The following is a 20,137-nucleotide window of genomic DNA, read 5'->3' on the forward strand; positions in this document are numbered from 1 at the left end:
TAACATACCTGTAAGGGCCGACACCTATCTGTATGGGCCGACACCTATAGAAATCATTAAGTGGATGTTATAGAGCATCTTCCGTAAAAGACAAGTTGTGATTATTTTTTTTGTACAGTAGAATCTCCTAATAGTGGGCAACGTCCCTTATTGGGAAAACAGGCTCAAAAATCTTTCAAAATTACCGAATACACTACTATACTCACTCCTGAGTATAATTACCTATAAAGCATAATAAAGAGCGATATTACAGTAGAATCTCCCAGTGCCGTTTAATCACCCCTTATCCCCCCCCCCATCATTTCATCCCTCCTTTATACCCTGTGCCACCTTATGCCTTGTGCCAAATTATCCCCTCTTACCCCCCTGTGCCACATCATTTCCCCTTTATTACCCTATGTGTAAATTAATCACCCCCTCTTTATGAAGTGGCACAGGGGGATGAAGGGGGAATTAAATGGCACAGGGGGATAAAGGGGGAATAAAATGACACAGGGGGGAAAGAAATGGCACAGGGGATGGTAAAGAGGAAATAATGTGGCACGGGGGGGTAATAAAGGGGGATGATCTGGCACAGGGGAATAAAGTGGACCGGGGGGATCAGGTTGAATGATGTGGCCGGCGGATGTACAGAAGCAGGAGACCATTGTATAACCATTGGTCTTCTGCTTCTGTGCTGGGGCTTCTGCAGGGGGGTGCAGCGGGGGCCTTGGCCCCTTACTGGGGTATTAGCTTTACCCCCTGACAGCAGCCCTGTGTACAAGATAGGGCCGGCACATAAGCCTGGTTGTCCCCTATTGGGAGTGTTTTGTCCCTTATTGGGAGTGTTTTGTCCCCTATTGGGAGTGTTTTGTCCCCTTTCGGGTGTGTCCGTGTCCGCTATTGGCAGTGTCCCCTATTTGGAGGGTGCAAATACATTAAGCTTTATGGGAATTTGCCAGGGAATTTAAAACTGTCCACTATTGGGAGATTTTACTGTATATGTGTATACATGTTTTGTTTTATATGATTATTATTTTTTATAAATACATTTTAAAATTGATTGATATTGGAATTTTAACTATATATTACATATATTTATACTTTTCATACACTTTTGGTATCATGCACTTTATATTTATTGATTATCTATTTTTTATTATTGTTCTTAGCATGTAACATCTCCTCCATGCTTCTTTGAAGTCCTGTGGGATATTGATCCTATGAAACGCTTCATCCTGTGAGGTGTTACACAGATAAATAGCGATGACAGAATGTTTATGTGACCAGATCGACTCTCAGTCTCTTCATCACAATCAGAAGTAACACAATGGGATCGCATAGCGCTCCAACATATGGCCCTACCGGAAATTACATTAGACACCAGTGAGGAATGAGATTGGTAAGATGTCTGTACTTATTCTGTACTTATTTTTGTGCAATACCTTTATCCTGATGAAGGAGGACTTTATAATATTCCTCCAAAATGCAATACTTTTATGTTACCTCTCAATAAATATCTCCAACTCCTTATTGGAAAATTAAATGGGCACTGTCAGATCCAAAACCTTTTATATGTTGTAAAGCATGTATAACCAATGGGTTTTGCAATTGCTTTCATTAGAAAATGCTGTGTCCATGCATCATCACCTATGTCATGGACACACTTCCTTGATTGACAGCTGTGAGTGCAGGGCTCACACCTGGAGGAAAAATCCTCCCACTGTCCGCTTGTGTCCCACTACTGTCAGTGAGGACATGCTGGGAGTTGTAGTTGGGCTTATTCTAGGGGAGATGTGAGCAGACAGCATACTGAGGGAGGGGGCGGAGACCTGCACAGTGAAGCCACGCCCCCTCCCTTTGAGAGGAATTCAGACTAGTGAGCTAAATTAAAAGTGGAATAAAAAAATAAATAAAGGTGCTAGACACAAAAAAATTAGATGTACATGGTCAGGATTAGGTACTGAGTGATATATTCAAAAAAATGTTTTAGGTTGGATCTGACGGGTACGCTTTAAGGATTATTAATAATATACTTGAGTGTAGGCTCCATTGTGATTTGTGACTTCACAGAGAATTAGGCCTTCTTGTTTTAAGCAAGGCGAACAAGGAGGAGGAATAGAAGATTATAGAGTCAGTCACTTTTTAAAAGCTTTCTTAAAGGGGTACTCCGCCCTAGACATCTTATCCCCTCTCCAAAGGATAGGGGATAAGATGATCGCAGGGGTCCTGCTGCTGGGGACCCCCTGCAATCTCTCCTGCAGCCCCCGGAGTCATGACTGCATGGAGCTAAGTTTGCTCCGTGCGTGATGACTCACGATACAGAGGCCGGAGGGGGTGTGACAGCTGCCACGCCCCCTCCCATAGGCTAGCATTGAGGGGGCAGAGCGGTGACGTCACGATACTCCGACCCCTGTATTGTAAGTCATCACGCATGGAGCAAACCTAGCTCCGTGCATTGATGACTCGGGGTGCTGCAGGAGAGATTGCGGGGGGTCCCCAGCAGTGGAACCCCCGTGATCAGACATCCTATCCCCTATCCTTTGGATAGGGATAAGATGTCTAGGGCGGAGTACCCCCTTGATTTTTTTTTTTTTTAAATCAACTGGTGTCAGAAAGTTACACAGATATGTAAATTACTTCTATTAAAAAATCTTAATTCTTCCAGTACTTATTAGCTGCTGAATACTACAGAGGAAATTATTTTCTTTTTGGAACACAGAGCTCTCTGCTGAAATCATGTTAAAAGTGTCCCCCGTTTGCCTTGACGTACTCCATGTATACTTCCCCCACATTTGTGCACATTCTTAAAAATAGCAAAGTAGTTTACTAGAAACATTTCTAAGTGTGGTCAGAGCTAATTAATGACTACTGTAAAAAGCTAACCATGTTGCACTACATTAAAGTTGTCTTCTTAAAGGGGTATTCCTTTCTGGTGGCAGAAAGTTAAACAGATTTGTAAATTATAATCCAGATAGAAGATCCCGCACTCACCATGTCCATCGCTGTGTCTGTGGAGATTCAAGGAAGGGGAAGGTGGAAGGAGTAGACGGGGCTCAGAGGCAAACACCAGTGGTTTCGTGCTAATTAGCACTTCAGGAGGCCGGATGAAGTGCTAATTAGCACAAAACCACCGATGTTTGCCTCTGAGCCCCGTCTTCTCCTTCCACCTTTCCCTTCCTTGAATCTCCACAGACACAGTGATGGACATGGTGAGTGCGGGATCTTCTATCTGGATTATAGTTTTTGTTTAAGCTGCACATTCACTTATCCGTGCACCTCCTTCACCATCCAATTTTCAGTTGGAATAGCTTTTGCCAGGATTTTCCACTTTTTTGTTGCCAGTGTGAACAGTGCCTCCCCTTGCTTTCTGTGTTTACTTGCAGATTTGTAAATTACTTCTATTTAAAAATCTTAATCCTTCCAGTACTTATCAGCTGCTGTATTCTCCAGGGGAAGTTGTGTAGTTGTTTTCTGTCTGACTACAGTGCTGACACCGCTCTGGACATTTCTGACATGGACAGAGGTGTAAGCAGAGAGCAGTGTGGTCAGACTGGAGAGAAATACACAACTTCCTATGGAGCATACAGCAGCTGATAAGCACTGGAAGGATTAAGATGTTTAAATAGAAGTAATTTACAAATCTGTTTATCTCTTTGGCACCAGTTGATTTTAAAATAAGCGTTTGCCACAGGAGCACCCCTTTAAATGAGTTGAGCAAAAATTTGGCAACTTTTTTACCCATTGTGCAAATGTTTGCGACTATTAACCACCAAAAATACAGGGTAAATTCCTACGTCCCTGATGTTATGTTGTTTTATGTTACTTTAAAGGAGGACTCTGGCCAAAGCTGACGTATCCCCTATCCACAGGATCGGGGATAAGTAGCTGATCACAGGGAGTGGGGGTGGGGGGGGGCTCTTATTATTTGTGGGGGAAATTGAAAAAAATGAAGTTGTTTATTAAGTTTCGTTTTTTATGCAAAGCACTTAAATGGGCACTGTCATTAAACATGGTTTTTGATATTTGATTCCTTATGCCAAATAAATAACTTTTGTAATTGGCTTCCATAAAAAAAATAAAAAAAAAAATAAAAAGTTTTATAGTTTTTCTGCTGTATACTTCTGCCCACCAGGTGTCTCACTTCTTGGCCAGAACACATTCGTTTACAAAGCCCCCCGTGGTACCAGAACAGTGGACCCCCCCGCCCAAGTGACCCCATTTTGGAAACTACACCCCTCACGTAATGTAATAAGGGGTGCAGTGAGCATTTACACCCAACTGGTGTTTGACAGATCTTTGGAACAGTGGGCTGTGCAAATGAAAAATTAAATTTTTTATTTTCACGGCCAATGTTCAAAAAATCTGTCAGACACCTGTGGGGTGTAAATGCTCACTGTATCCCTTATTACATTATGTGAGGGGTGTAGTTTCCAAAATGGGGTCACGTGGGGGGGGGGGGGGGAGTCCACTGTTCTGGCCCCATGGGCGTTTTGTAAACGCACATGGCCTACAATTCCAGACACATTCTCTCTCCAAAAGCCCAATGGCGCTCCCTCTCTTCTGAGCATTGTAGTTCGCCCACAGAGCACTTTAAATCAACATATGGGGTATTTATATACTCAGAAGAAATGGGGTTACAAATTTTGGGGGCTTTTTTTCCTATTTTCCCTTGTGAAAATGAAAAATGTGGGATAACACCAGCATTTTAGTGAAAAAAAAAATGTAATTTTCAAGTCCAACTTTAACGAAATTGTTTCAAATACCTATGGGGTGTTAAGGCTCACTATACCCCTTTTTATGTTCCGTGAGGGGTGTAGTTTCCAAAATGAGGTCACATGTGTTTTTTTTTTTTTGCGTTTATGTCAGAACCGCTGCATCAATCAGCCACCCCTGTGCAAATCACCACAAATGTACATGGTGCGCTCTCACTCCTGAGCCCTGCTGTGTGCCCGCAGAGCATTTTACATCCACATATGGGGTATTCCCGTACTCAGGAGAAATTGTGTTAAAAATTTTGGGGGTCTTGTGAAAATTAAAAGTATGGGGCAACACCAGCATGTTTGTGTAAAAATTTTTAATTTTTTACAATAACATGTTGGAGTAGACCCCAATTTTACCTTTTCATAAGGGGTAAAAGAAGAAAAAGACCCCCAAAATTTGTTAGGCAATTTCTCCCGAGTACGGAGACACCCCATATGTGGCCATAAACTGTTGCCTTGAAATACGACAGGGCTCCGAAGTGAGAGAGCGCCATGCGCATTTGAGGCCTAAATTAGGGATTTGCATGGAACGGACGGGGATGCAAGAATTACACCGATACCAAAATTACCCTACGGCAGTGTTTCCCAAACAGGGTGCAAAACTCTAAGAATGCCTGGACAATCAATGGCTGTCCGGCAATACTGGGAGTTGTTGTTTTCAACAGCTGGAGGATCCGTTTTGGAAACACTGCCGTATGAGACATTTTTCATTATTATTGGGGGGGAGGTAACTGTGTAGGGGGTGTATATGTAGTGTTTTACCCTTTATTTTGTGTAGGTGTAGTGTAGTGTAGTGTTTTTAGGGTACACTCACACAAGAGGGAGTTTTCAGCGAGTTTTCTGCTGGGAGTTTGAGCTTCAGCGGAAAATTTGCTGCGTGACAAACTTGCAGCGAGAAACCTCCAGCTGTTGCAAAACTTCAACTCTCAGCATGCCCTTTGGCTGTCCGTGCATGCTGGGGGTTGTAGTTATGCAACAGCTGGAGGCACACTGGTTGCAGAACACTGAGAGTTTGTTCCCTAACTCACTGTTTCACAACCAGTGTTCCTCCAGTTGTGGCAAAACTACAACTCCCAGAATGTGCTGACAGCCGAAAGGCATGTTGGGAGTTGTAATTATGCAACAACTGAAAGAAAACTGTTTGGAAACCACTGTGTAGTGGTGTCCAAACTGTAGCCCTCCAGATGTTGCAAAACTTCAACTCCAAGCATGCCCAGACTGCCCAGGCATGCTGGGAGTTGTAGTTTGGCAACATCTGAAGGGCCAGATGTTGCCAAACTACAACTCTCAGCATGCATGGACAGTTTCGGCATGCTAGGAGTTGAAGTTTTGCAACATCTGGAAGGCTACAGTTTGGAGACCACTGTATAGTGGTCTCCAAACTGTGTCCTTCCAGATGTTGCAAAACTATAACTCCCAGCATGCCGAGACTGTCCAGGCATGCTGAGAGTTGTAGTTTTGCAACATCTGGAGGGGCACAGACTGGAGAACACTGCACAGTGGTGTCCAAATTGTGGCCCTCCAGATGTTGCAAAACTACAACTCCCAGAATGCCCAGACAGCCAAAGGCTGTCTGGGCATGCATGGAGTTTTAGTTTTGAAACTCCTAGAAGCAGCAGTGAAGATCACTTTACAGCAATCTTCACTGCTGCCTCTGATGTCGCCAGGTACTCTTTAACGGTTCTCTTTATTCTGTGGGTCAAAAATATTAAAATAATACCAATGGTTACATGCTTTTCTATTATTTTCCTAGTTTTGAAAAAAGGTCTGACTTTATAAGAAAATAAGTATGTTTTAAATTGCCCTATTCTGACCACTATAACTTTCTTAGATTTCCGTATACGGGGTTGTATGTTTACCCTTTTTTATATTTCCAGTCCCCATAGGGGAATTACTATTAGCAATCTTTAAATTCTTATTAGTGATCAGTAATATTTGTGATCTACTTTTACAGTATTCACTGTGGGTGGTCCCATAACTGTTTTCAGATGCTGCGATACAACACTGATGACAGCATCTAAAGGGTTAATGCAAACATTGGCAGCATCTCTGAAGTCAATTTTTCTACCTTGATATTGCTCTGTATCTTCTGCTCAGTCTCACTGAGCTCCACAGACGGGGAAGGGGTGTTCCCCAGCAGGCATGATATCATCTGAAGCCATGCTGGGGAGACGTTCCTCCCACACTTTACACAGCCCAGAGCAGTTCAGTGTAAGATGGTCTCTGATTGGCCAAGACTGCACCCCCCACCCCCAAACTCTCTGAAGTCTACTGAACACTGTATACACTGTGCCCTGCTGAGGTCCCATCTGCATTTCCTGGCTTCTGTCTCTGTCAGGCTGCTACAGGAGACAATCTGCTTGCAGGACTTTAGGCAGGACCAGAAGGAGGACCCCTGGTGATCAAACATTTTTAGGGGTTAATTTAACACATGAAGTTACAAAATGTTATTAAGATGTATATTAGAAAAGTAATTCAAATAGGCAAATCTATAACATATTCATTTTTATTACTAATGACCGGTACCATTTAAGAGGTGTATGGGGGAGATTTATCAAAACCTGTGCAGAGGAAGAGTGGTGCAGTTGCCCATAGCAACCAATCAGATTGCTTCTTTCATTTTCCACAGGCCTCTAAAGAGGCCTGTGGAAAATGAAAGAAGCAATCTGATTGGTTGCTATGGGCAACTGCACCACTCTGCATGATGGTTTTCTCTTTGTTTGTTCCACCCCTGGTTTTCTCTTCCAAATACTAATGCAAAAAACATGGATTTTTTTATTTTCCACACGTAATCCAATTTTACCATTACCGTCACATTTTTGTTTCTCACTCATCCTTAGCTTTGTATAAGGTCCGCTGTGTCCGCTAGAATCCATGGCCTGTGACTCTGGGCCTGCAGGAACCATGCCATGAGCAGACCATTCCCTGGAAAACAAAAAACAAACATGTGGCCATAACTGAATTCACCACATGGGGGCAGTAAATATCTAGACCTGCATGAGCGTACATAACAAGGTGTTCATCATAAAACAAAATCATTACTGTCTATTCACAGAACATAACTGCTCGGCATTGCTTATATTCCTTACACCCAAACACTCTTCACATCCATCGGGCTGCTCAGAGTCGGATTCAGGTGGTGCTTTAAAGGGGTACTCCGGTGAAAACCTTTTTTCTTTTAAATCAACTGGTGCCAGAAATTTAAACAGATTTGTAAATTATTTCTATTAAAAAATCTTAATCCTTCCAGTACTTATTAGCTGCTTAATGCTACAGAGGAAATTCCTTTCTTTTTGGAACACTGATGTCATCACGAGCACAGTGCTCTCTGCTGACATCTCTGTCCATTTTAGCAACCGTGCATAGCAGATGTATGCTAAGGGCAACATGGTGGCTCAATGGTTAGCACTGCTGCCTTGCAGTGCTGGGGCTGTGGGTTCAAATCCCGCTAAGGACAACAATAAATAAAGCGTTATTATTATTACAGTAACCCCCCGACCTACGATGGCCCCGACATATGATAAAATCGACATACGATGGCCTCTCAGAGGCCATCGCATGTCGATGTCAGCATCGACATACGATGCTTTTATATGTCGGGGCCATTGCATTAACAGCTATCCGACAGCGCAAAATGCTTAAGCTGCTGTCGGATAGCAGTTTAAGCATCCCTGGCAGGTTCACTTACCTATTCCCGCTGCTCCGGGTCCACTTTGCGATCCTCCGGTGTCTTGTGCATCTTCTCCAGGGTCCGGGCCTTTGTTTCCGGCGTCGTTATTACGTCACTACGCACGCCGCGCCGGCGCAGCAGCGTAATAACGTCACCAGAAAGCGAGGCCCGGACCCTGCAGAAGATGCAGAAGAAGCCGGAGGATCGCGAAGAAGACACCGGAGCAGCGGGACAGCATCGGGAGCCCCTGGGACAGCATCGGGAGTGGTGAGGACCTGGTCCGGAGCGACGGGGACAGGTGAGTACAGCTTCCTATACTTTACATTGCACGGATCCCTCAACATACGATGGATTCGACAAACGATGGGTCGTTTGGAACGAATTACCATCGTATGTTGAGGGACCACTGTATAATGACGTCCGCAAAGAGCACTGTGCTCGTGATATCATCAGAGAGAATTCCAAAAAGAAAAGAATTTCCTCTGTAGTATTCAGCAGCTAATAAGTACAGGAAGTATTAAGATTTTTTAATAGAAGTAATTTACAAATCTGTTTAACTTTCTGGCACCAGTTGATTTAAAAGAAAAAAGGTTTTCACCAGAGTACCCCTTTAAGTTAGAAAGAGGGTTCCTTACAAAATCCAAAATATCTATAAGGTGAAAAGAGTGGCACTCACCAAAAGAATCTTGCTTATTTCTTTATTTACGATTTGTGCAGGAACAAACACTTCCCATGTCATGGTCGCCAGTGTGTATCTGCAGAATGGGTTACAGCTGTTTCATGCTTTGCTGCGCTTCAACGGACCTGTGACAGCACACCTCTTATCACGTTCCAACAACCGTAACTGTAATGGCAAATCGTAGATAGTATTGACGTAACCTGCGTGAAATCAATATGGTCAGGTGAGTAGTTCCTGAGATGGTAGAGTCCCTGAGGAGAATTGGAGAAATACTGCAGGTTGGCTCCAAGCAGCGGTTCAGATTATCTGGGCTAACCAGAGGTCCACTAAGGCACAAGACAGCTACGAAGCCATTGAAATAGCTATCCCCCTCAGACTTAAAGGGGTATTCCAGGCAAAAACTTTTTTATATATATCAACTGGTTCCAGAAAGTTAAACAGATTTGTAAATTACTTCTATTAAAAAATCTTAATCCTTTCAGTACTTATGAGCTTCTGAAGTTAAGGTTGTTCTTTTCTGTCTAAGTGCTCTCCGATGACACCTGTCTCGGGAAACGCCCAGTTTAGAATAGGTTTTCTATGGGGATTTGCTTCTAAACTGGGCGTTTCCTGAGACAGGTGTCATCAGAGAGGACTTAGACAGAAAAGAACAAGCTTAACTTCAGAAGCTCATAAGTACTGAAAGGATTAAGATTTTTTAATAGAAGTAATTTACAAATCTGTTTAACTTTCTGGAGCCAGTTGATATATATAAAAAGTTTTTGCCTGGATAACCCCTTTAAAGGAGTAGTGCAGCAAAAATAACTTCTCCCCTATCCAAAGGATAGGAGAAAAGTTATAGATTGCAGGGGGCTCGAGCACTGGGACCCCCTGTGATCTCCTAAATGGTGCCCTGGCAGCTGTTCCGATCCCCACAGAAAGCCGTGGCCAACACCCCCCCCTATGGGATACATGGAGGGGTCGTGTTGGGCGCTGCTCCGTGCGGGGGTAGGCACACCCCCTTCCAGCAGACTGCCAGGGCCCTGTTTAGGAGATCGTGGGGGGGTTCCAGCGCTCGGGCCCTCCACGATCTATAACTTATCCCGTATCCTTTGAATAGGGGATAATGGGGGAGATTTATCAAAACCTGTCCAGAGAAAAAGTTGCTGAGTTGCCAATAGCAACCAATCAGATCGCTTCTTTCATTTTTAAAGAGGCCTGTGAAAAATGAAAGAAGCGATCTGATTGGTTGCTATGGGCAACTCAGCAACTTTTCCTCTAGGCAGGTTTTGATAAATCTCCCCAAATATCTTTTTCACTACACAACTGCTTTAAAATGTCGTAAAAAGAAATGAGTACCTCAGGCAAGGTCCATACACATACATCTTACTGAGGCAGTATGGTAGCCAGTCCTGGTTACACACAATCCTGGTAGTCTTTGGAAACTAACTTATGTAACTCCACTTCTGTACTTGAGACAACTCCTCTAGACTAGAGACCTCGAGACCCTGACGATACTTTAGACTGGAGACCCTTGTGGTCAGAACAAAATTGGGATTATATAGGGTGCTAATTGTACAAGTAATAATAGTAGTTGTGTCAACTAGAGATGAGCGAACTTACAGTAAATTCGATTCGCCACGAACTTCTCGGCTCGGCGGTTGCTGACTTTTCCTGCATAAATTAGTTCAGCTTTCCGGTGCTCCCGTGGGCTGGAAAAGGTGGATACAGTCCTAGGAGACTCTTTCCTAGGACTGTATCCACCTTTTCCAGCCCACCGGAGCACCGGAAAGCTGAACTAATTTATGCAGGAAAAAAGTCAGCAACCGCCGAGCTGAGAAGTTCGTGACGAATTGAATTTACTGTAAGTTCGCTCATCTCTAGTGTCAACAGTAAACTACTACACAGACCCCACAGACTATTAATGACCACAAAATGTAAACTAAGGGGCGTCATTAAAACATATCATTTATTTCAGCTTACTAAAAACCACCAAATTAACACGGTGCATAAATACCCAAAATAATAAGTGGAGACATATGATACATTTTTTACTCACGGCCCCAAATCCGGGAGTACAGATAATAAAGATATAGAGAAATATGAAACCACTGTCACTATAGACATAATATGCACTCCTTATGGATTCTCGGTGTGCATACTATCTGGAAGGCAACAGGTAATATGTGCACATGTTCCCAACGCGTTTCTGTCCACATAGATATTATCAACAAATATGGGGACGTCTTCAGGGGAATCTGGTGCCACCAGATACAGTGTAATTAACAAAACTGGATACTACCAGGGTGGATCTGTATAAATCATAGATGCACTCCTAAATACACTCCTCTATACCAGTGGTCTTCAACCTGCGGACCTCCAGATGTTGCAAAACTACAACTCCCAGCATGCCCGGACAGCCGTTGGCTGTCCAGGCATGCTGGGAGTTGTAGTTTTGCAACATCTGGAGGTCCGCAGGTTGGAGACCACTGCTCTATACAGTTACACTCATCAGCATCATATGGCTGCTGGATCCTCCCATTCGGGGGCATCAATCCCCTGCAAAAAATGTATACAGCAATCAATAAGAGACCTTACCCCATACTGTACCGTTGATGTTAATATACAGTGACCCCTCGACCTACGATGGCCCCGACATACGATCATTTCAACATACGATGCTTTTTATGTTGGGGCCATCGCATAAACGGCTATCCGGCAGCGCAGACTGCTTCAGCTGCCACCGGATAGCCGTTTACGGTGCCCCGTGTGGTCCACTGAAGATCACTTACCTGTCCTCGGGGCTCCGGCGCGTCCTCTTCAGGATCCCCTGCATCGTCGGCGCTCTCCATCGTCGTCATCATGTCGCTGCGCACGCCGTCCCGTCATCCAATAGGAGCGGCGTGCGTAGCGACGTGATGGCGGCGACGGAGAGCGAGGATGCCGGGGAAGCAGAGGCCTTACCGGAGCGTCGGGGACACGCTCCAGTAAGGCGATGGACGGCAACATCCCGGGCAGCGGTGACGGTCCGGAGCGGTGGGGATAGGTGAGTACAACTTCCTCTAACAGTGGTCTTCAACCTGCGGACCTCCAGATGTTGCACCTCCGCAGGTTGTAGACCACTGTCCTATACTTTACATTGCACGGATCCCTCAACATACGATGGTTTCAACAAACGATGGTCCGTTTGGAGCGGATTACCATCGTATGTTGAGGGACCACTGTACTCACAGTAAGTTGTATAGGAAAACCCTATAAAAGAAAAGGAGGGCGACGGGGTAAGATAACTAGGCATGTGTCGTCTCCGAAAGCTACACAGTACCACCATTCAGAGTAAAAACTTACCGACGGAGTCAGTTTGGCCCTCATTAGCTGATAGGAAAACAATACGAGAACAAAAAGGAATAAATTAATTGAAAAAATGCACGCAACATTCCATTAGATCTTTGAGGCCTTATGATATATTCACACATGTAGATATAATCTGATAATCCATCAATACAGCTAAATAGTTTGTTTATACAATACGTACATGGATTTAGCCATCACAGAAACAAAGTCCTGCAACACATTTCAAATTTGCGATGTTTGGACCATAAGGTAATTTGACCATAAGGGTTTCCAGTCTAAAGTATGTAAAATAATTTATATGTTTTAGCGACGCCCCTTAATTTACATTTTGAGGTCGCTAATTATGCTAGCTCTAAAATTTACACCAGAAAGTTCTGCGCAGTTAATGGGGGGGGGGGGGGGGGGGGGGAGATTTATCAAAACCTGTGAAAAGGAAGACTTGTGCAGCTGTCCATAGAAACCAATCAGATCGCTTCTTTCATTTGAAAAAGGCCTCTGAAAAGTGGAAGAAGTTATCTGATTGGTTGCTATGGGCAACTGCACCACTCTTGCTCTACACAGGTTTTGGTAAATTTCCTCCACACAGGTTTTGATAAAGGGATTATCTAGGGTTAGACAAAACATAGTTGCTTTGTTCCGAAAACAGCTCCACTCCTGTCGTCAGTTTGTGTGTGTTATTGCAGCTCACTTCCATTGAGTTGTAATACCACACACAACCGGACAACAGGTGTGGCGCTGTTTTTTGGAAACAAAAAAAGCAGCTACGTCTTTCTAATCTTGGATGACCGCTTTAAAAGACTACTCCGGCGAAAAATAACTTAGCTGATCACAGGGTCCAAGTGCTGGGGGCCCCCGCCATCACCGGGACAGGACCTCGGTGCTCTCTGTGAGGAGCATGTGTCGTGTACTGGTAGACGACATGCGCTCCATTAATTTCTCTGGGAGCGCAGAAAAGAGAACACTGAGCGCCGGGTCCCTTCCGGGTGATCGTGGGGGACCCCAGAGGTCAGACCCCCCCCCCCCCCCGCCCCACGTGATCAGCTACTTATCCCCTATCCTATGATTAGGGGATAAGTTATTTTTCGCCAGAGATCTCATTTTGATTGCGTTCACAAGCTGTTACTAGAAGCGGGTTTCACGCTGCGGGAAACCTGCTGCGAATTACGCTACCATTGATTTGAATGGGTCCACAGACAGTCCGTAATAGTGTCAGATTTGCGGACTGTCCACGGACCCATTTAAATCAATGGCAGCGTAACTCGCTGCTATCTACTAGAGTGTGAACGCACCCTTAAAGTAAGGTAATGCTTTTCGAGTAAGGTGGCAGCAGAGAGCAGTGTGTGTCTGTGTGTGCGGTGTCCATTTTAGGACATAGTCAGTCGTCAGCAGTACCTCCATCCTCCGTCAGGCAAAACAGCGTCCCGCCTCCTCCCTCGGACCAATATCCGTCAGACGTCATCTGCAACTCTCTCCTCCCTCCTTTGTCATCCTAAAGTCTCTCATCCAAAACTCTGTCATCCTAAAGTCACTCATCCAAAACTCCGTCATCCCTCAGACGAAAAACCTTCCTGCCTTGTAGCAGAGCAGAGTCAGTGTCGGCTCTCTGCTATATGGGTTCTGCTGTACATGCTATTCAATGTCGGCTCTGCTATACATGCTGTGCAGCGTCGGCTCTGCTATGCGGCAGGAAGTTGCATCTGAGGAAGAATCATCTGAGGCATGACGGCGTTTTGGATGAGGGACTTTCGGATGAGGGAGTTGTGGCTGAAGGATGACAGCGATTGGTGTGAGGGAGGAGGCGGGACGCCATTTTGCCTGACGGAGGATGGAGTTGAGGCTGACGACTGACGGCGATTTGTCCGAGGGAGGAGGCGGGACTCTGTGTTTCCTGACGGAGGACGGAGAGGCGGCTGACAACTGACGGCGATTGGTCCGAGGAAGGAGGCGGGACTCTGTGTTTCCTGATGGAGGACGGAGTTGCGGCTGACAACTGACGGCGATTGGTCCGAGGGAGGAGGCGGGACTCCGACAGGAAACACAGAGGACGGAGTTGCGGCTGACAACTGACGGCGATTGGTCCGAGGGAGGAGGCGGGACGCTGTTTTGCCTGACGGAGGTACGGCTGACGATGTCCTAAAATGGACACCGTATGTGTGGGATTAAAGGGGTCATCTGGAGACTAGAAAAAAAACTTGATATGTTGCTGGGGGAGGGCTTAAAACAAAAAGCACATACCCACCTACTTCCGGTCCCCCACAACTCCAGAAACTTCCTTCTTCTGAGATAAGCTTTCCTCTGCAGTGACAGCCCGCTCAGCCATTCAGTGACTGCAAATGTGAGGTTGCGCCAAAAATTAAGTGATTGCTCAATACATTTTGTGACAATTTTAAAGGAGTAGTTTAGAGGAAAAAGAAAAAAAAAAAAAGAAAAAAAAAACTTATTCCCTAACCAAAAGATAGGGGATAAGTTATAGATCACAGACCCCCCCCCCCCCCCCACGATCTCCTGTATGGGGCCCCAGCAGTCGCAGGAAGCCGCGGCCGACACACTCCCTTCATGTTTCTCTACAGGAATACATGGAGGGGGCGTGTCGGCCGTCGCTTCGTGCGGGGTCGGGTCACTCCCTTCCAGCAGACGGTCGGGGCCCCGTACAGGAAATGGCCTGAGGGGGGACACCCCATGATCTATTACTTATCCCCTATCCTTCGGGAATAAGTTTTTTTTTCCACTACACTACTCCTTTAAGTTGCACTACAAAAAGCTAACCGTGCCACACTGCATTCAAGTTGTTTTCTCGAAAGAGTCTAAGAATCATTTGCGCAAAACATTTTTATGACTTTTTGCCAAAAATAATGGCACTAACTGCTCTCGGCTACAGTATGGGTCAGGATTCCGTTCTCAGCGGGGTGCTGATGTATATTAGCGACGGAAGCCAAATGTGGACTTTCTTCCAGAACCACTCGTGTCCTCAGGTTGTGTGTGGCATTGCAGCTCATTTCTACTGATGTAAATGGAGAAGAGTTGTAGTTCCACACACAACCTGTGCACAGGTGTGGCGCTGTTTCTGGAAGAAAAGCATCTATGTTTTTCCAATTCTGGATAACACCTTTAGTATGTATGTGATTTACAATATATACAGCAGTGTTTCCCAACCAGTGTGCCTCCAGCTGTTGCAAAACTACAACTCCCAGCATGCCCGGACAGCCTTCGGCTGTCCGGGCATGCTGGGAGTTGTAGTTTTGCAACAGCTGGGGGCACTCTGGTTGGGAAACAGTGATAAATGGGGAGATTTATCAAAACCTGCGCAGAGCAAACGTTGTCCAGTTGCCCATAGCAACCAATCATTTTTCAGAGGCTTGTTAAAAATGAAAGAAGCGATCTGATTGGTTGCTATGGGCAACTGGGCAAGTTTTCCTCGGGACAGGTTTTGATATATCTCCCCCTATATACAGTATTAATAGACATGACAGCACGGCCTCACCTGTCACAAGATAATCCTGGACAAGTACAACCCAGATCCTGCACCGACTGTGACTGACAGCAGCCGCGGCCAATCAAGGGGACAGCCTTACAGCCAATCAGCTATTAGCCACGTGGAGGGGCGGGACTTCGAGCATAACAACGGAGTCAGCTGTGCGGGAGCTGGGAGAGGATCGTGAGAGGAGACAGCGGCTGTACACCGGGTGAGCGCTGGGAGGGAGGCGGTCACGTGTCTGGCTTGTTTACTGCATTGAGGGTCTCTGGCTGCAGGTTATGTAGAGGGGCATATATGCGGAGCAGGTGTTGCACCATGTAAAGTGGCTTCTAATAGGGAGTATAAGGATAATAGCAGGAGATATGTATAGAAATAGGTGTGGTGAGGGGGCAGTATATTGGTGCACGTTCTATAGCACAGAGCATGCCCACTATAGTGCCCAGTATACACTCTATAGCACAGAGCATGCCCAGTATACACTCTATAGCACAGAGCATGCCCACTATAGTGCCCAGTATACACTCTATAGCACAGAGCATGCCCAGTGTACACTCTATAGCACAGAGCATGCCCAGTATTTACTCTATAGCACAGAGCATACCCACTATAGTGCCCAGTATACACTCTATAGCACAGAGCATACCCACTATAGTGCCCAGTATACACTCTATAGCACAGAGCATACCCACTATAGTGCCCAGTATACACTCTATAGCACAGAGCATGCCCACTATAGAGCCCAGTATACACTCTATAGCACAGAGCATACCCACTATAGAGCCCAGTATACACTCTATAGCACAGAGCATACCCACTATAGAGCCCAGTATACACTCTCTAGCACAGCGCATACCCACTATAGAGCCCAGTATACACTCTATAGCACAGAGCATACCCACTATAGAGCCCAGTATACACTCTATAGCACAGAGCATACCCACTATAGAGCCCAGTATACACTCTGGAGCACAGAGCATGCCCGCTATAGTGCCCAGTTTACACTCTGTAGCACAGAGCATGCCCACTAGAGTGCCCAGTATCCACTCTGTAGCGCAGAGCATGCCCACTAGAGTGCCCAGTATACATTCTATAGCACAGAGCATGCGCAGTATACACTCTGTAGCACAGAGCATGCCTGCTATAGTGCCCATTATACATTCTATGAGGGAGATTTAACAAAACCTGTCCAGAGGAAAAGTTGCTGAGTTGCCCATAGCAACCAATCAGATCGCTTCTTTCATTTTTAACAAGGCCTCTGCAAAATGAAAGAAGCGATCTGATTGGTTGTTATGGGTGACTCAGCAACTTTTCCTCTGGACAGGTTTTGATAAATTCCCCCCCCCCCTATAGCACAGAGCATGCCCACTATAGTGCCCAGCAACCATTCTGTAACAGAGCATGCCCTCTATAGTGCTGAGCACACAATAGCATAGAGCATGACCTCTATAGTACCCAGCATACATTCTATAGCACAAAGCATGCCCTCTATAGTGCTGACACATGTTCTATAGAAATGATGGCGAACCTATGGCACGTGTGCCACAGGTGGCACGCTGAGCCCCCTCTGTGGGCACGCGACCATAGTTCGCCATCAGCCCATTTGGGACATCCCTTTGTCCCGAAAGATCTTTTCAGGACACAAGGATGTCCCCGGTTACCTTCCTGCGGCCCCATGTTAACTTTAAAAATGCAAGCTGGATACAGGAAAAAAGGAGAGAGCAAAGCTTCCTCTAAGAGTAGTATGTATATACAGATGGGTATAACAAGTGTAGATGTGCACACCGTGTGGGGTGTCCGCTCACCTTGTGGGGTTGTGTGCCAGACACAACCACCATGAAGCACTTGTCAGTGTTTTATGGAGCTGCCTCCCGGTAATCAGTAGGGGGTATCCCTTGCTGATCTAAAGCATCAAATGGACGGAAGAAAAAGCCGGGATCCGTTGGCGCATGCCGCAGTAATGCTCAGATGTCCAGTTGGGTAAAAGGTTCTTTTATTTTGCCAGATATTAGACGCGTTTCGAGGTTCCTACCTCTTTCTCAATAAAACATAGGCTTCTAACAACATTAACATACAGGTGCTATTTAAATGAAAAAAACCTGCGACTGGGATCGGACCGCCCCGTGTGAACAGCGCTGTTCAGTGACGTGGCCGGCGCTCTCCAAGTGTGTAGGCACAGGTAGTAAACAAAAACATATGATATTAAAACTGAAGCTCAACATGCTAAAATACGATTGTTGGCTCAATGCTTTTCTAAAATGTAAAGAAATTTTACATAAAACCAAAAGAGAGAATAAACGAGGCTTAGCTGGTCAGAGTTTGTGTGTGATTGTACACTGGGATAACGGCAGTGGTAGTGTATTATCGGCTGTTGCTAGACGCTAGTGGAGTGGTGTAGCGGTGTTTGTACAGTGATGCCATGTCACGTCCCGCCTCGGGGTATGGCCGAGAGAAAACGGGACATAACCAGTTAATGTGTCCGTGGAGTTTGTCAGTGTGTATATGCGTGGCGCTTGCGCATTGCCGACATGGATGGGACTTCAGCAGGTGTTATAGATACTGCGCGTGCGCACAATTCCATTGACAATTTAGTCCGTGAGCGTAGATGGGGGTCGGATAGTTCCTATGGTCACTGCGCTTGCGCACAGCGCTGACAACACTATAGTGCGCGAGCGTGGTCCCTTGCTTAGGGCTTGTTGGTAGTAAGTATGTGAATTTATGAATGGGAGGACGAATGGGTGTATGGTGGTAATGGAGTGGTTTGAAAAAGAATGTTTGGGAATGGGTATAAGGAGCATAGTCTCTTATCTGAAGCATGTTGTGTTATTGGACAAAGAGTGTGTAAGCGGGAGTGTGGTGTATATATCACATGTGTGTGTGTATATATATATATATATATATATACACACAAATCATTGCCATGGAACAAATGTGTAAAATGGGGTGAAATGGTATATCTGATCGTATATAGATGTATTGTATGTGTAAATGAACTTAATGGCTGAATGTATATGTATGACTTCAGACATTTTCTAGACATTCATTAAGACCCAGTGGCTGAAGTGTATTCATCCTGAAAATCCAGAATGATTCCCTCTTACACAAGTTATTAAAACGGTCTGTAGAATCCTCCGGGATTTGTTCCAGGGCTGTCACTGAAAAATCCCTGAATTCACTGTTGTGTGCTTCTAGAGCATGTCTCGATACACTGTGTTTCAGGTATTTGTGGATAACGTTATACCTGTGTCCGTTGAATCTGTTCCTGAGGGTTTGTGATGTACGGCCAATATATTGTAGTTGGCAAGTGCATTCTATTAGGTAAATAACATGAGTGGATCCACAATCTGTGTGTCTTTATAGAAAATTTTTCACCTGTTTGGTTACTGGAAAAGGTATCATATTTGCACATAGTTTGCATGATTTGTTCTTACATTTGAAACCTCTATTTTGTTCGGGATTCTTGTTGCCCTCTCCTTTTTTCCTCTTTTTTAATTTGCTGGGTGCGATGTTATTCTTAATGGTCGGTGCTCTCCTATACGTGAATCCAGGTTTTTCTGGAATGATTTTTCTTAAAATCGGGTCATGTTGGAGAATCTTCCAATGATCTTGGATGATAGCCCCAATGGTCTTAAAACCTGCAGAATAATCGGTTATGAAGTTGAACTTAAAGTCTGTCTCATCCTTTTTTCTTTTCTTGTGTAAAGTGACATTTGTCCAAGACGTTAGTGCTTTCTGATATGCTGCTTTCACAATTTTTTGGGGGGTACCCCTTCTCCTGGAGTCTTTTTTCTATGACTTTACTTTGATTTTTAACCTGTTAAGGACATAGGACGTTCTCTAACGTCCTCACTACCTGGGCTTTAATGCCCAAGGACGTTAGAGAACGTCCTGTTGTATTTCCGATCTCTGCCGCTCGCCGGGCAGAGATCGGAACTGGATGCCTGCTGAAATCCTTCAGCAGGCATCCAGGGCAAACGCCGAGGGGGGCCATGTAGGCCCCCCATGTCGGCGATGGCCGCAAATCGCAAGGGAAATCGCCCTCGCGATCTGCGGCGATACCGGGCTGATCGGGTCTCTTGGACCCGACCGCCCGGTAATTTCGCATGATCCCGGCTGTCACAGACAGCCAGGACCATGCTGGAGCCTAGGAGCGAGGTGGCAAGCCTGCCACCTCCTCCTATACCCTGCGATCTGTCGGTTAGTGAACCGACCAATCGCAGGAGGGGGGGCGGTTACTTCCTCCC

General features: G+C 45.4%; 2 protein-coding genes across 17 annotated transcripts in view; one reads left to right on the plus strand and one right to left on the minus strand.

The window, feature by feature from the left end:
• Positions 1-16,043, minus strand: part of RHOBTB2 (Rho related BTB domain containing 2) — a 99,057-nt gene extending 83,014 nt beyond the window's left edge. For 2 of the 15 annotated variants that reach the window (XM_056571030.1, XM_056571023.1), the window contains exons 1-4: positions 15,903-16,034; positions 14,661-14,748; positions 9,089-9,342; positions 7,552-7,667 (exon numbers count right to left, since the gene is read on the minus strand). Coding sequence is in view for 10 of the 15 variants with exons in the window: in XM_056571017.1 (XP_056426992.1) it covers positions 9-44; positions 7,546-7,548 (39 nt within the window). In the remaining 5 variants the exon portion in view is untranslated. Of the gene's footprint in view, positions 1-8; positions 45-7,545; positions 7,668-9,088; positions 9,343-12,415; positions 12,443-14,656; positions 14,749-15,902 lie in introns of all 15 variants that reach the window. The other 13 variants (XM_056571017.1, XM_056571014.1, XM_056571015.1 and 10 more) reach the window with 13 other exon arrangements.
• Positions 15,978-20,137, plus strand: part of PEBP4 (phosphatidylethanolamine binding protein 4) — a 106,841-nt gene continuing 102,681 nt past the window's right edge. For both annotated transcript variants that reach the window (XM_056571044.1, XM_056571043.1), the window contains exon 1: positions 15,978-16,104. The gene's annotated coding sequence lies outside the window, so the exon portion shown is untranslated. The remainder of the gene's footprint in view (positions 16,105-20,137) is intronic.

The sequence above is a fragment of the Hyla sarda genome, chromosome 4, assembly GCF_029499605.1.
Source record: "Hyla sarda isolate aHylSar1 chromosome 4, aHylSar1.hap1, whole genome shotgun sequence".
Lineage (NCBI taxonomy): Eukaryota > Metazoa > Chordata > Amphibia > Anura > Hylidae > Hyla > Hyla sarda.